Here is a 13712-nt window from a genome sequence, read left to right on the forward strand (position 1 = left end):
CTTTTAAACATTGATGAGGGCATGAGGTTAATGCTAGCCCCAAGGTCGGCTAAGGCATTACGAACGGGCGATTCTCCTATTGATCAAGGAATCGTGAAGCTTCCGGGATCGATTTTCTTTTGGGGAAGTTTATTGAGTACGAGGGCAGAGCATTCTTCGCCTAAATTGACTAATTGCAAGTTCTCAATTTTCTTTTTATGTGTAAGGAAGTCCCTCATGAGTTTAGAGTACTTGGGCATTTGGGTTAGGACTTCGATAAAAGGAATATTGACATGCAATTGTTTTAGCAGACTTTCGAACTTTGCGAATTGCTCATTGGTCTTTTGACGAATTAACCTACCGGGGTATGGAACTCGAGGAGCCTTGGTAGGCTCTGGTGACGGAGGGGAGTTCTTTTCATGCAGAGATGTGGGTACTGTTTCCTCCGTTGGTGGCAGCGCTTCTGCAGGCCCTACGGTGCGGTTCCGTAGTGTGATGAGATGAACTTGCGCTTTTGGGTTCGTTTCGGTATTGCTAGGTAATGCGCCTTGCGGTCTCTCGGAAAAATTTTGAGCTATTTGATTTAATTGTTTTTCTATGTTTTGAATACTAGCTTGTTGATTTCTAAAATTTGATTCTAATTGTAGAAATCTTTCCGAGTTTTTCTTATCAGTGTCTGAGACGAGGCGAGATACAGTATCTTCGAGCCTTTCTCGTCCACTTTGTTGTTGAGTGAAATTTTGTGACTCATTTCTTGGTTGCTGAAAGTTTGTTCGTTGGGTTTGTTGGTTACTACTATTGCCGGGTTCCCTCCAACCAAGGTTTGGGTGGTTTCGCCATCCTTGGTTGTAAGTTCCCGCTGGGGACCCGACGGCCTAGGTCTATTATCAATGTAGTTTACCATTTCTTGTTGATCGTCTGTTTCTTTCATGCAACTCCAATTTTCATGTGACCCACCACACCCTTCACAAGCCATAACCGAGACTGTTTTTGTCATTTCCAATTTTTTTATTTTTGAAGAAAGGGCCTCGATTTGGGCTTGTAAAGAAGTGCTTTCATCGACCTTATGGGCGCCCGGGGCTATCGACTTATTTCCCCGGGGGGTGTGCCATTGAAAATTGGTTTGAGCAATTTCCTCAATTTGATTATATATTTCGTGTGGGCGTCGATTACCTAAAAGTCCCCCGGAGCTAGAATCAAGTGTCTGCCTAGTGTGTGGCAACAATCCATTATAGAAAGTGGATACTTGTTGCCATATTGCGAGGCCGTGATGGGGACACTTGCGTAATAGCTCCTTGAACCTTTCCCAAGTTTCATATAAGGATTCCCCGTCCTCTTGTGAATATGTATTAATTTCAGTCATTAACTTAGCAGTTTTAGCGGGAGGGAAATACTTATATAGAAATTTTTGGGCTAGTTCATCCGAGGTGTTTACCGATCCAGCTGGGAGGGCGTTGAGCCAAGCTTTCGCTCGGTCTTTTAGTGAGAAGGGAAACATACGGAGGCGGATGGCGTCGTTTGATGCTCCATTGATCAGAAAGGTATCACATATTTCCAAGAAATTAGTTATATGTAGAGGGGGATCCTCGTCCGCAAGCCCATGGAAGGTTGCGGAGTTTTGGAGCATTTGTATCAAATGCGGCCGGAGTTCGAAGTTATCAGCTTCGATATTCGGAGCATTGATAGCGGCGCCTAGATTACCTACGGTGGGTCGTAGATAATCCATAAGGGTACGTTGGTCCGCCATTGGAGGTGGATCACCCGAAACCTTCTCTTGGTTTTTGGCTTTTAACCTTTTTCTGAGAAAGCGTTCGGGTTCTTCTAGTGGTTCTTTTATGTCTTTATTAGAACTGGAGCTCATACACTACGTAAGGTTGGCGTCGGGTTCCAAGTCCTGCAATAAAAACAGAAAAGAATGTTGGTCAGAAGGTTCACCACGGCCCCGTGTTGAGCGAACACGGCCCGTGGTCAGAGTTTCAGTGATTGTTTCCCAAATCCCCAGTTACTGGAAGTTGGACACGGCCCCGTGTTGCACCAGCACGGCCCCGTGGTCAGCCTTCTGTAACTTGGAAAACAAAAACTGCCAGTAACAATGCTGGGCACGGCCCGTGTCCGACCAGGCACGGCCCCGTGCTGAGCTCTGCAAAAGCTGAAAAACTAAGAAAAATCCTAAAAATTAAAAAGAAAAATAAAAATATGATTAGGCCGCATCCCGCGCATATTCTACATTATAGCCTGCAACTGATTCAACTTCCGCTTCTGGGCCGTTGATTCCTAACTTTCTTAAAATCCTTGTGTCCCCGGCAACGGCGCCAAAAACTTGATGCGTGTGTAGTGCGATATATTTTAGATGTATATTTAAGCCCTTTTTACACTTTTAGCCAAGTTTTAAATTTATAAAAACACGATATTTACTAACACTAAACACACATATGGGCAAGTGCACCCATCGTGGACGTAGTATAGTGTTGGTAAGATACCGAGGTCGTCCAAGGACACAAGAGCTTTTAGTACCGGTTTATCCTCAACGTCTAATCAAATCAAAAAGTTAGAAAAATGTTTTTTAAATTAAGAAAGTAAAAACTAACTAAATGCTGAAAAATAAAATAAAATAAAAACAGATAGGCAAGATGAATCACTTGGATCTGACACGTGTATTAGTATAACCTTTGATTATTTTCACACTTTTGCACTTGTTTAAGAGATTATCTTAGTTATTGTAGTAGGCCCCTCTTTTGAAGGCGACGTTACCCTCAACCCAGTAGTTTGAGTCAGCAAGGATACAATCCTAAAGGGTTGGATTATTGAAAGATAATGAATTAAGTTATTAATGCAAATTGTGGTAGGCCCCGCTTTCGGCGGTGACGTTACCCTCGGCTAAGTAGTCTGAGTCAGCAGGGATACAGTCCTAAATAGCCGGGTTATAGTATTAATAGTAGTTAACTTATGAGGGGGTCAAAGAGTTTGGATCCCCGCCATCCAATACCTATGGGCATTGAAGGAGATCCTACTAAATTTGACCCAGGTCCCAAGCAGGACCTCTAAACGCTGAACAAGAGCAAGACCCTTACCAAACCGTTCCCTTAACCCCCGACCAGGTAGCCAACATACCTCCATATCGACCGTGGAGATATGAATGGTGAAAATCTTTTATTTTATATAGACAGTAAAATAATGCCAAGACACCACGGACAAACGATAAGGAAAGATCACCTTCAACATAAGTAACTAGTTATTAAAGTCATTAATACAAAACCAAATAAAAAGTGCAAAAGATTAAAAATAAAAAGTATTATACTAAACACTTGTCTTCACCAAGTGATGTAAGAGACTTAGGCAAACATGGCCTTGATTGTCAAGAACTCTTACGATCAATCTTGGATCCCGAGACGACTCACACACTCTACGATGGACAATGGATGATGGTGGTAGATGATGGTATTATGGTGGTGGTGGGTGGTGGATGAAGTGTGAGAGAGGTGGTGTGCCAAGGGATGAGATGGAATGAAACCAAGCACTCCTATTTATAGGCTGAACAGAAGGCTGGGCACGGCCCCGTGTCCGCTGGACACGCCCCCGTGCCCGTCTGACACTCTCTCTCCTCATTAATTGTAATTCGCAATTACAATTAATGCGCCTGCTGTACTTTCACCACGCCCCCGTGCCCGCTGGACACGGCCCCGTGGTGGGCAATGGAAGCTTCTATAGGTTTGTCTTTTATGCTGCTTCTTGGGCACGGCCCCGTGTCCGCTGGACACGGGGCGTGTTCAGGCTTCTGCTTTCTCTTCTTTGCTTTGGAGGATGCCGTTTAGGGTCCGGGCAGTCTACTTTTATTCCTTTTCTTGTATTTATGCTAGAATTAGTTGTCTTTTTGCTTCCTTTGTGAATTTGAGCTCATTTCATTCTGAAAATACAAAAGAAAGACAAAAACACTCTTTTTCCAACATTAGTACTTAAAAAGGGTTAGTTTTATGCCTTAATTGATGTGATTTATATGTTGCATTTTACACACATCATCCACCATCCCATTCTCCTCTGGCTTCCCCACTGCCGCCGCCACCTCTCGCTGCCGTCCCTCCTTCACCTCATTTGTTCAATTAAATACACATGCTGATCTCCACCACCTCTCGCCGTCGTCTCTCCTTCACTTCTTCTGTTTGATTTTAAGCTCCACCGGATTCCTGCGAGTCAGAAGACCTCATAATTGAGGTATCCAGTGATGGCGTAAGCGGCGGAGATGTGGATGGCGATGGAGATGGAGATGGTGACTGTGTTAAAAGAGAAGATCGGAGGTCGTCTTCTAGTTCTTTGTCGGAGGTTGTTTCCAAAGGAGTTTGGGAAGACGGTGAGTTGGATGTTAATAATATGGTAATTGATTAATTACTTACAGATCTTATTTGATTATCAAAACCTTAAAAGGATGTATTTTCCTAATTGTTTGATGATTTAGAGGGTGTTTGGGGTTCCTTTTTTTGAGGAAAAAAGGACTTTTGAAGGGAAAAAAGGACTTTTGAGGGTGTTTGGCTTTCCTTTTGAAGGCAAACGTCCTTTGCAAAAGCTAGAAGTCAGGTTTTTCTGACTTATTTTTTCCAAAAAGACTTTTGGAAAAGTTGAAAATAAGTTAAGCCAAACATGCCCTTAGTGTTTTACATTGATTGATAGAACTTGTTAATATTGGATCTTAATCTTACTAATTATTTTAGTTTTGTGGTTGATTTTATTAATTAGTTCTTTTAATATCTAATGGAAAAACACTTTAGGGATCTTGATATACCTGATAATCCAGTAGTGGTTAGAGATGAAGAAGAAGCCCTCTTGATCGGTTCCCGTTTAGGCTGAGCAGTTAGGATGGAGAGGGATGATAACAGATTGTAGTGAGGGGGGCCGTAAACTTTATGGTGTGTCTTTATGGTTCCCAATAACCTGTATTTATATGCTTCACCCAAGGGGAAACCCTAATTACCTAGTACGGGCCTTTACGTCCATCAAATAAAGCCCAATTAATTTTATAGGGATATTAAGGTAAATATTGATCTGGTTATTAGATAAATGATCAATAAGGGCACCATAAATTATTTAATAAATAATTAAATAAACAATTTACGCTAACATTTTCCCACTTGGCCGAGTGATCATTTATTATGAGTATTAGGTAAGCCTGATCAGGAGTTAATACTCATTTTTGTTTTAAACCAAAATTGCAGCAGAAAAATACAATCGTTGAGTCAGTTATTCAACTCAGGAGCCCCATTAATCATACTACAATCCCAAATTTAAAACCTAAGCAAAGTAAGGATCAATTTACAAGTAAGCCCTTAAACGATGATTTGTATAATAATAGTCTTTACGTCATTAGGCTAGCGAAATGTAGTTAGAGACAAACAAATCAAATGAGGGAATTTTTATCATTAAACGAAAGTAAGTACAATATGCATTTAAATAAGGTCTTTACAAAAGCCTATCTTCAAAACATGTTCTTCGAATACTTTAGGTGGGAGACCTTTAGTCATCGGATCCGCAAGCATATTTTTCGTACTTATATACTCAATACAAAGCTTATTTTCCTCAACACGTTCACGTACGAACAAATACTTTGTATCAAGATATAATCCAGCTCCGGTCAAACTGTTACTGTTCGAGAAGTTAACGACAACTGAGTTATCACAGTACAGCTTCAATGGTCTAGATATGGAATTAACAACTTTGAGTCCAGTAATCAGATTCTTTAGCAACATTCCATGACAGGTAGCGTTATATACAACAATGTATTCTGCCATCATAGTGGATGTTGAAGTTAGCTGTTGTTTATGACTCCTGCATGAAATAGGTCCACCGGCTAACATAAAGATATACCCTGAAGTGGATTTCTTGTCATCTTTGCATTTTGCAAAGTCAGAATCAAAATAACCAACCACTTCCAAAACGTCACTTCTTCTATAAGTCAGTTTATAGTCTTTCGTCCCCTGAAGATATCGAAGTACTTTCTTCGCTGCTTTCCAGTGATCAAGGCCAGGGTTAGACAGATAACGGCCTAGCATCCTTGTAACATAAGCGATATCTGGACGAGTGCAGACTTGAGCATACATGAGGCTCCCAACTACTGAGGCATAAGGTATCATTCTCATTTGCGCCTTTTCATCCTCAGTTTTCGGACACTGAAAAGAACCGAAAACATCTCCTTTAACTACTGGAGCTACAGAGGGAGAGCTATGTTGCATGTTGTATCGACTAAGGACACGATCAATGTAAGCCTTTTGTGATAAGCCCAAAATTCTATTTCTCCTATCTCGGTGTATTTCGATGCCAATAACGTAAGAAGCCTCTCCGAGATCTTTCATGTCAAAGTTATGCGAGGGTAAGCGCTTCGATTCATGCAACATATCTAAGCTATTACTTGCCAATAGAATATCATCTACGTAAAGGACAAGTAGCAAAATTGCTCCCACTCATCTTGAGGCAGGTGCATTGATCCACTTGGTTCTTCATAAAGCCTTGCGTCTTCATGAATTCATCAAACTTAAGATACCATTGACGTGATGCTTGCTTCAAACCGCATATGGATTTCTTCAGCTTGCAAACAAGATGTTCTTGACCTTCAGGTTTGAACCCTTCAGGTTGCTTCATGAACACGTCCTCATAAAAGTCTCCATTGAGGAAAGCAGTCTTGACATCCATCTAATGCAACTCTAAATCAAAATGAGCTACTAGGGCCAAGATGATCCTTAAGGAATCTTTTCGAGAGACAGGTGAAAAGGTCTCTTGATAATCGATTCCCTCTTTCTGAGTGTAACCCTTTGCAACCAATCTTGCTTTATATCATTCAATGCTTCCATCCGGATTTAGTTTTGTTTTGAAGACCCATTTACATCCTACGAGTTTAACACCGTCGGGTAATTCAACCAAATCCCAAACGTCATTTTTCTTCATGGAGTCAAGCTTGTCAATCATAGCTTTGTTCCATTCAGAAGACTGATCATTGCTAATGGCTTCATTGTAAGAGGTAGGATCGGTAAACTTTCCATCATCTGATACGGCTTCAGCTAGGTAGGTTTCATAATCATCAAAATTAGTAGGCCTTCTCGCCCTAGATGATCTCCTAGGTTGATTCTCAACTTCGACATTTGAGGGTCCTTCATTCTAAGGTACATGCAGAGCAACATTTAACTCTGAATGAGTTGGAGGTGGTGCAGTGACATGCGGTTCAGCATCGAGTACAAGAGGAGTAGTAATAGGAGGTAATGAAATGGACGAGCATCTCCCCCCGCGTCTAGTACTTCTTGTAAATCATTGTAAGGATTTTCACTGCTCCCACTAACCTTAAAGTCCTCAAGAAACGCGACACGCTTGGTTTCTACAATACAAGTAACATAGGAGGGACAATAGAATCTATAACCCTTTGAGTGATCTGTATATCCAATAAAGAAACAACTTGTTGTTTTCATATCCAGTTTCTTTAAGAAAGGGTTATAAAGTTTAGCTTCGGCAAGGCAACCCCATACTTTCATATATCTAAGACTCGGTTTCCTTCCTGTCAAAAGTTCATAAGGAGTTTTAGGGACAGAGTTCGAAGGAACTCTATTGAGTATATGAACAACTGCTTTTAAGGCCTCGGTCTAGAGGAATAAGGGTAAACCTGAGTTGGATAACATACTGCGTACCATGTCCATTAGGGTTCTATTTCTTCTCTTAGCAACACCGTTCTGCTAAGGAGTACCGGGCATAGTATATTGGTTCACGATCCCCTGGCCCTTACAAAACTCATAAAATGGACCAGGAGCCTAACCTATGTCAGTATGTCAACCATAATATTCGCCTCCTCTATCTAATCTAACAACTTTTATTTGACGATCTAATTGTTTTCAACTTCAGCTTTGTAGTCTTTAAAAGTTGTGAGAGATTCAGATTTTTCTTTAATGAGATACAAGTGCATATAACGTGAATAATCATCAATAAACGTGATAAATGAAGTATGCCCAGTTATGCCAGCGATGTTATAAGGGCCACTAATATCAGTATGAATGAGTTCTAATAAATTAGAGCTCCTAGTTGCACCTTTCTTATTCGCTGATGTCATTTTACCTTTAAGGCATTTGACATATGTTCCAAAATCATTGAAATCGAGAGGTGGTAAAACCTCATCCTTCACGAGTCGAGTTAAGCGTTCTCGTGAAATGTGGCCTAAACGTTGATGCCACAACATGGATGAAGTTTATAAGTCTCGTTTGCGTTTTCTCTTTGTTAAGTTCTCATTAATATTATATGATAACAAAGACTTGGAAAAATCATCATCTAATTCTAATCGATAGAGACCACCATCCAAGAAGCCATAACCAAATATTTGAGAATTAAAACTGATAGTAAGTTTGCCATGACCATGAGAAACAAGAAAACCGTCTACGTCTAACTTTGGTCCTGATACAAGATTCCGAGTAATCTCAGGAATATATAAGGTATCATAAAGTCTAATAGTTAAACCAATTTTCATAACTAAATCTAATGTTCCCACGGCCTTGACTAATAGCGGCTTTCCATTTCCCAGCTTAAGCGTTCTTTGGTTTCTTTCCAGCTTCCGGATTGTATGGAATCCCTGTAAGGAATTGGTTAGATGAACCATAGAACCAGAATCAAACCACCAAGAATTAGATGGAACATTTAAATTAAAGGACTCAAGTATCACGAAAAGATTATCAACTTTCTTGGCTATCCACTCCTTAAAGTCCGGGCAGTCCTTCTGCTTATGTCCCCCCTTACGGCAGAACTTGCAGTGAATCTTCCCTTTGGAGTTATTAGAGCCAGAAGCACTTGAACCTGCATCCCGCTTTTGGACCTTTACATTAGGCTTCTTGTTGTAGTTTCTCTTCCTTTTCCTTGAGTTAGCAGTCGTCAGGTAAGCAACATCGGCTTTCTCCAGTTTCAGACGTTCTTATTCTTGCACGCACATAGCAATCAACTCGTTCATCTTCCATTGGTCCTTCTGAAGGTTATAGTTGACTTTGAATGTTTCATAAGATGCGGGCAGAGACGTCATGATATAATGCACCAGAAAGCCATCACTAATCTCCATGCTTAATCCCTTGAGCTTTTGGGCCATGTTATTCATTTTCAGGATGTGCTCACGAATACCGCTGATCCCATAATACTTTGTAGTCACCAATTTCAGAATGAGGGTGTTGGCTTGCGCCTTAGACGTCCCTTGGAATTGAGCCTCCACATTAGTCAAATATTCCTTAGCTGTAGCAGCGTCAGGAATGGCTCCCCTGATAGCAGGACTTATCGAGTTTTTTTTATGTAGATAAGAGACAAGCGATTAGCTCTCTCCCGCTTTTGATGGAGTAGTTTTTCAGCTTTAGTACTCTTATCAGTAAGAGCAGGAGGAGCGTTTTCAGTTAGTGCACAGTCAAACTCCATGAGTGTGAGAGTAAGGTCAAGAGAATCCTTCCACGAAGCATAGTTCGCACCAGTCAAAGTATCAATAGCCATAGTAGGAGCTGATAGTGGATTAAAATTAGAAGAATAAGATACAATGCAAAAGAAGAAGTTATAGTGACTTATGGGTAACCTAAAACTAAGGTAGGCGGAAATTAAGACCATTATACTAAGGAAGCTGTGATAACGTTATTTATACACACCAATTTTAAATAAGGTTCTACTTGAATGACGGTTTTCGCATTGGCTATGACCAATCATACAAGTATTATGAACAGTCAGACTCTGCAAATTAGATGTAACACATCACCTTTGGGCAGAAATTGAAACACCATAATTTTAGGCACAAGTCAAAGTTTGCGAGACATGAATGTAACACATCACCTTTGGACAGAAAATGAAACCCTCATGCATCTTAGGCAGAAGTCATGTGTACATCATATAAACAAATGTAATAAGGCAAGTGTTACACTATGCCTGTTCATATAATAAGAATATACACCTAAGTGACTATGCTTAAGTTCACTAAATAACGTCATAAGTAAACACATCACCTTTGGGCAGAAGTGAGAACTTGAAAAAAATGTTATTTCAGTTAAGCAAATTTTAAATCAATCAAAATAATTAGTTGAATGATTATTTTAAAGTTAGGTTTATAAAACATAAATAAAACAAAAGTATTTAATAATAAACTCAGCTAATTTCGAGTTGTTCTAATATTGATCTCGAGTATCAGATTGTTTTATATATCCAAGATTTCTTTTATTTTGAAAGTATATCCAAAATTAATTTATATATCAGATTTCAAATTTCTTGGAGATATAGTTACCCAAAGTTAGGAACAACATATTAGAATCCTTATTCAAAACCAAATTATGTAAGTTGTCATCAAATTTTAGGAAGAAAAATATGATCAATTCTACAAAAATACAAGAACTAATCATATAAATTTTCAGTTACTAAATTAATTCATCACTGAATATATAATGATATCAATATAAAGTAAGGGGCTGTTTGGTAGCCTCTTAATGACCATTCAGATATTACCTCTTAATGGTTTAAAATCTCTGAATGAATAAGAGGTAACCTCAAGTCTGAATGATTAAGAGGTAACCTCTGAATGGTAAATCATCACATGTCACATTCTTTTACTTTCTCATTGGTAAATTCTTAATAGTTCTATTAAGAGGTAGCCTCTTAATAACCATTCAGAGGCTACCAAACAGCCCCTAAAAGTGGTGAATTAATTTGAAGTTGGTTATGATACCATACAAGGGAAAGCGTACATATATATAGATATAGACGACAACTCAACTTTCAGTTTCTAGATTCTTTATGGAAGGATGGCGCAATTACAAGTCGGCAATTTTTCTTACTTTTATTTTACACGTTCTAACATTAATGACTTTTTTTTTACAATCTTCGTCAATGCTAAGGCTATGTTTTAAGGCTGTCAGTACCCACAACCCCCCCCCCCCCCTTTTATTTGTACATATCTAACCCTACAGGAAGCGTATTGGGCTATATAGTTCCTCTGCGCCCAAGCATATTGATCTATACGCTTCCTATTAGACAACTTTTCAAATGCTTTTCAGCTAATGATTAGGGACCAGAGGAAGTGTATTGCCCTATACGACCCTTGAAGAATTTTTCTTTCCCACGACACCATGTTGCTCTTAGCAAACTTTATTTTTTTTAATTTGAGTTAGTTTTTTTTTGTTATAAAAAGGTGATGGTTTTTTTTGTTATAACTTTTTGTAAACAACATAGTTAAATTAAGCAATCCAAACAAACTAAACATATACATACATTATAACTTACCAAAACAAACATATCCTAACTAAACGGAAAATTAAATCATTCATACATCAAAACATAAAAACTAAATTGTTCGTACAATATTGCATCATATAAAAACATCACAAACCACTATCGTCATCAATCCTTGTCAAACTCCTCGTCAGACTCCTCATCAGACTCCTCATCGGGCCACGCCTAATAGAGGGCGACGGGTTGTGCCGCATACAGGACGTGCCCGGAGCCTATAAAAAATTTAAACAAAATAATCATTACATAATATTAAAATTGTTCATAAAAAATGAAATAAAAACAAAATAACATACATGCATGGAAATGTCGAACAGAGGAAAGAGCGGCATCGTCTGGCCGGACTGAGGAAAACGCTGCATCCAAAGGTCAGGCTGAGAATAGGACGGGCCTGAAGCATATGGACAGCATGGACTAAGTAAAGGATGGCATGGACGGGTCGGGCTGCTGCGTATAAAATGGGCCCCGACCCTGATAAACTCGTGGTGGTGGACGGGGTGGAAACGACATACCCATATGCTTATACATTTCACCCATGTCGGTCATCATCCACCCCATGTCATCATCCACCCCATGTCATCATCCAACCGGTCCATCTGGCGACCGTGAGATGTTAGAAGCCGCATCTGCTCATCCTGGTTATGCAAAATCCTATTGAGAAGACGGTTGGTTGACCGAGGCAACCTAACCTCACGATAAGCTCTCTGTGGATGCTGATGACCCCCCTGTTCATGCCGAGGCGAGACCTCAACATCATCCTGCCCGCCCTACTGCTCAGCCATCTGAGTCATCTGAACCTCCTCAGCGTCCAAAAGGTGGTGACGGCAAATTGATGAAGCGACATCTGAAACACCTCGCCGAATAGGCGAAATGTGATCTCGGGTAGTGGGGCCGGCAAATTCGGATCATCAAATTCCGAGTTCGCTCGGTCAGCCGGTCGAGGTCTATAGCGGAATGTGGAGAGAAACTCTACCATCAACGGCCAATAAGACGACCCAGCTCTGATTCGAAACAAACGATCCCACGGGCTATCCTGCCCGATAACCTGCCGCACAGTGTTCGCCACCCCACATGTCTCTAATGAATCCCAATATATCCCCCTCATGCACCCCACTTTCATATCCCTAAGTTTATTGAACCAGCTAGCTTCGTACGTTCGGGCAGGGTACACCACATATGAATATTGTGAACAATCATCACCGGCCCATGGATCGAGAAGTTCCGCAACATGCATCTCATCGTCCAACGTAATATCTGCAAAATTATTAAAAAAATGTGTTAAACCCAAAATTAACTATATCGGTTCGGGTTTGAAACAGAGCAAATCAAAACAAAAATTATATTCGGTAAGTTAAAAAAATTCATTTTGTGGTCGTTTGTAGAATATTACGTTTTGAATCCGGTTGATTTGTTTTATTCCATATTGATTTTGATTGTTCATATTGAAAGATCATTATTTTGTTATTGATATTTTGATTGTTCTAGAGCAATGCCTCTTAACGAAGCGTATTAAGCTATACAAGAGGCTTGTTCTTTGGATTTAAAATTGAGAGCCGTGTGATGTTTTGGAGATTTGTTAAGGAATGGAGGCAGGGAGTTTTTAAAAAGAAATGGTTTAAGGGATCAGGGGAAACGTATTGGCCTATATGCTTCCTTTAAGGACCAGAAGAACCGTATTGGCTTATACACTTCCAATAGGGATGTATCTTACTGACACACACAAATGCTAGAATCTACTCTGACTACAAGAATCTACTTTCAATCAGGGGAACTGTATAGAGCTATACACTTCCTTTCGTTTTTTAATTTCAATCTCATATGACAGAGAGCATTAGGTCTGCACTCTCTGCACTTCCTGCATGACAGAGAGCATCAGGTTTCAGCAAGCGAATGGGAAGCGTATTGGCCTATACGGTTCCTATTGGTTTAGCATTTATTGCTTTTAAACTCTATAGGAAGCGTATTGTGCTATACACTTCGTATTGAGGAATGTACACTAATTTTTTTTTGGGGGGGCGGGGGGGTGTCTAGATTTTTTTTTGTGCTATATTTTTTTACTACATTTTTGTGCTATATTTTTTTGTAGATTTTTTGTGCTAGATTTTTTTGTATTAGATATTTTTTGTTGTATTTTTAGAAAACAAAGGGATGCCACATGTCATTTTCACTCCTATTTATAAGGACCAAAATGCCCTTCATTCCTACTTATTAGGAGTGGCACATGTAATCATCACAATCCTTCTTAGACCACTTAGGCAAAATCCAATTTTTAGTGAATCCTTCCCCTTATCACTAATCCGTCTGAAATGCATGTGTTATATTTTGCAGCTGGGCCCATATGCAAAGGGAAGGCATCCAATAGTGGATTTAAATTCAAGTGAACCCAAGCATATTAAAGCGAGTTCACCACACCTGGATCGTTAGGGTCATATGCTTTCTTGCTTGAATGGTTCCAGTTAGGTTTGGTGGCTGTGGCGTCA

At 39.8% G+C, this 13712-nt stretch overlaps 1 protein-coding gene and 1 non-coding gene across 2 annotated transcripts; one reads left to right on the forward strand and one right to left on the reverse strand.

The window, feature by feature from the left end:
- Positions 1-1241: 1241 nt before the first annotated feature.
- On the forward strand, positions 1242-1348 carry LOC118486948. The gene has a single exon (XR_004880115.1). It is a non-coding gene; the product is annotated as a small nucleolar RNA R71 (small nucleolar RNA).
- A 7554-nt stretch (positions 1349-8902) lies between these two features.
- Positions 8903-9459, reverse strand: LOC110906694. Its single transcript, XM_022151792.1, has 2 exons — positions 9281-9459; positions 8903-9236 (listed from the first exon to the last, which is right to left on the reverse strand). The coding sequence occupies exons 1-2, from the start codon at positions 9457-9459 to the stop codon at positions 8903-8905; spliced, it is 513 nt and encodes a 170-aa protein (XP_022007484.1).
- Between the last annotated feature and the right edge of the window lie 4253 nt (positions 9460-13712).

Source organism: Helianthus annuus, chromosome 14, assembly GCF_002127325.2.
Source record: "Helianthus annuus cultivar XRQ/B chromosome 14, HanXRQr2.0-SUNRISE, whole genome shotgun sequence".
Taxonomy (NCBI): domain Eukaryota; kingdom Viridiplantae; phylum Streptophyta; class Magnoliopsida; order Asterales; family Asteraceae; genus Helianthus; species Helianthus annuus.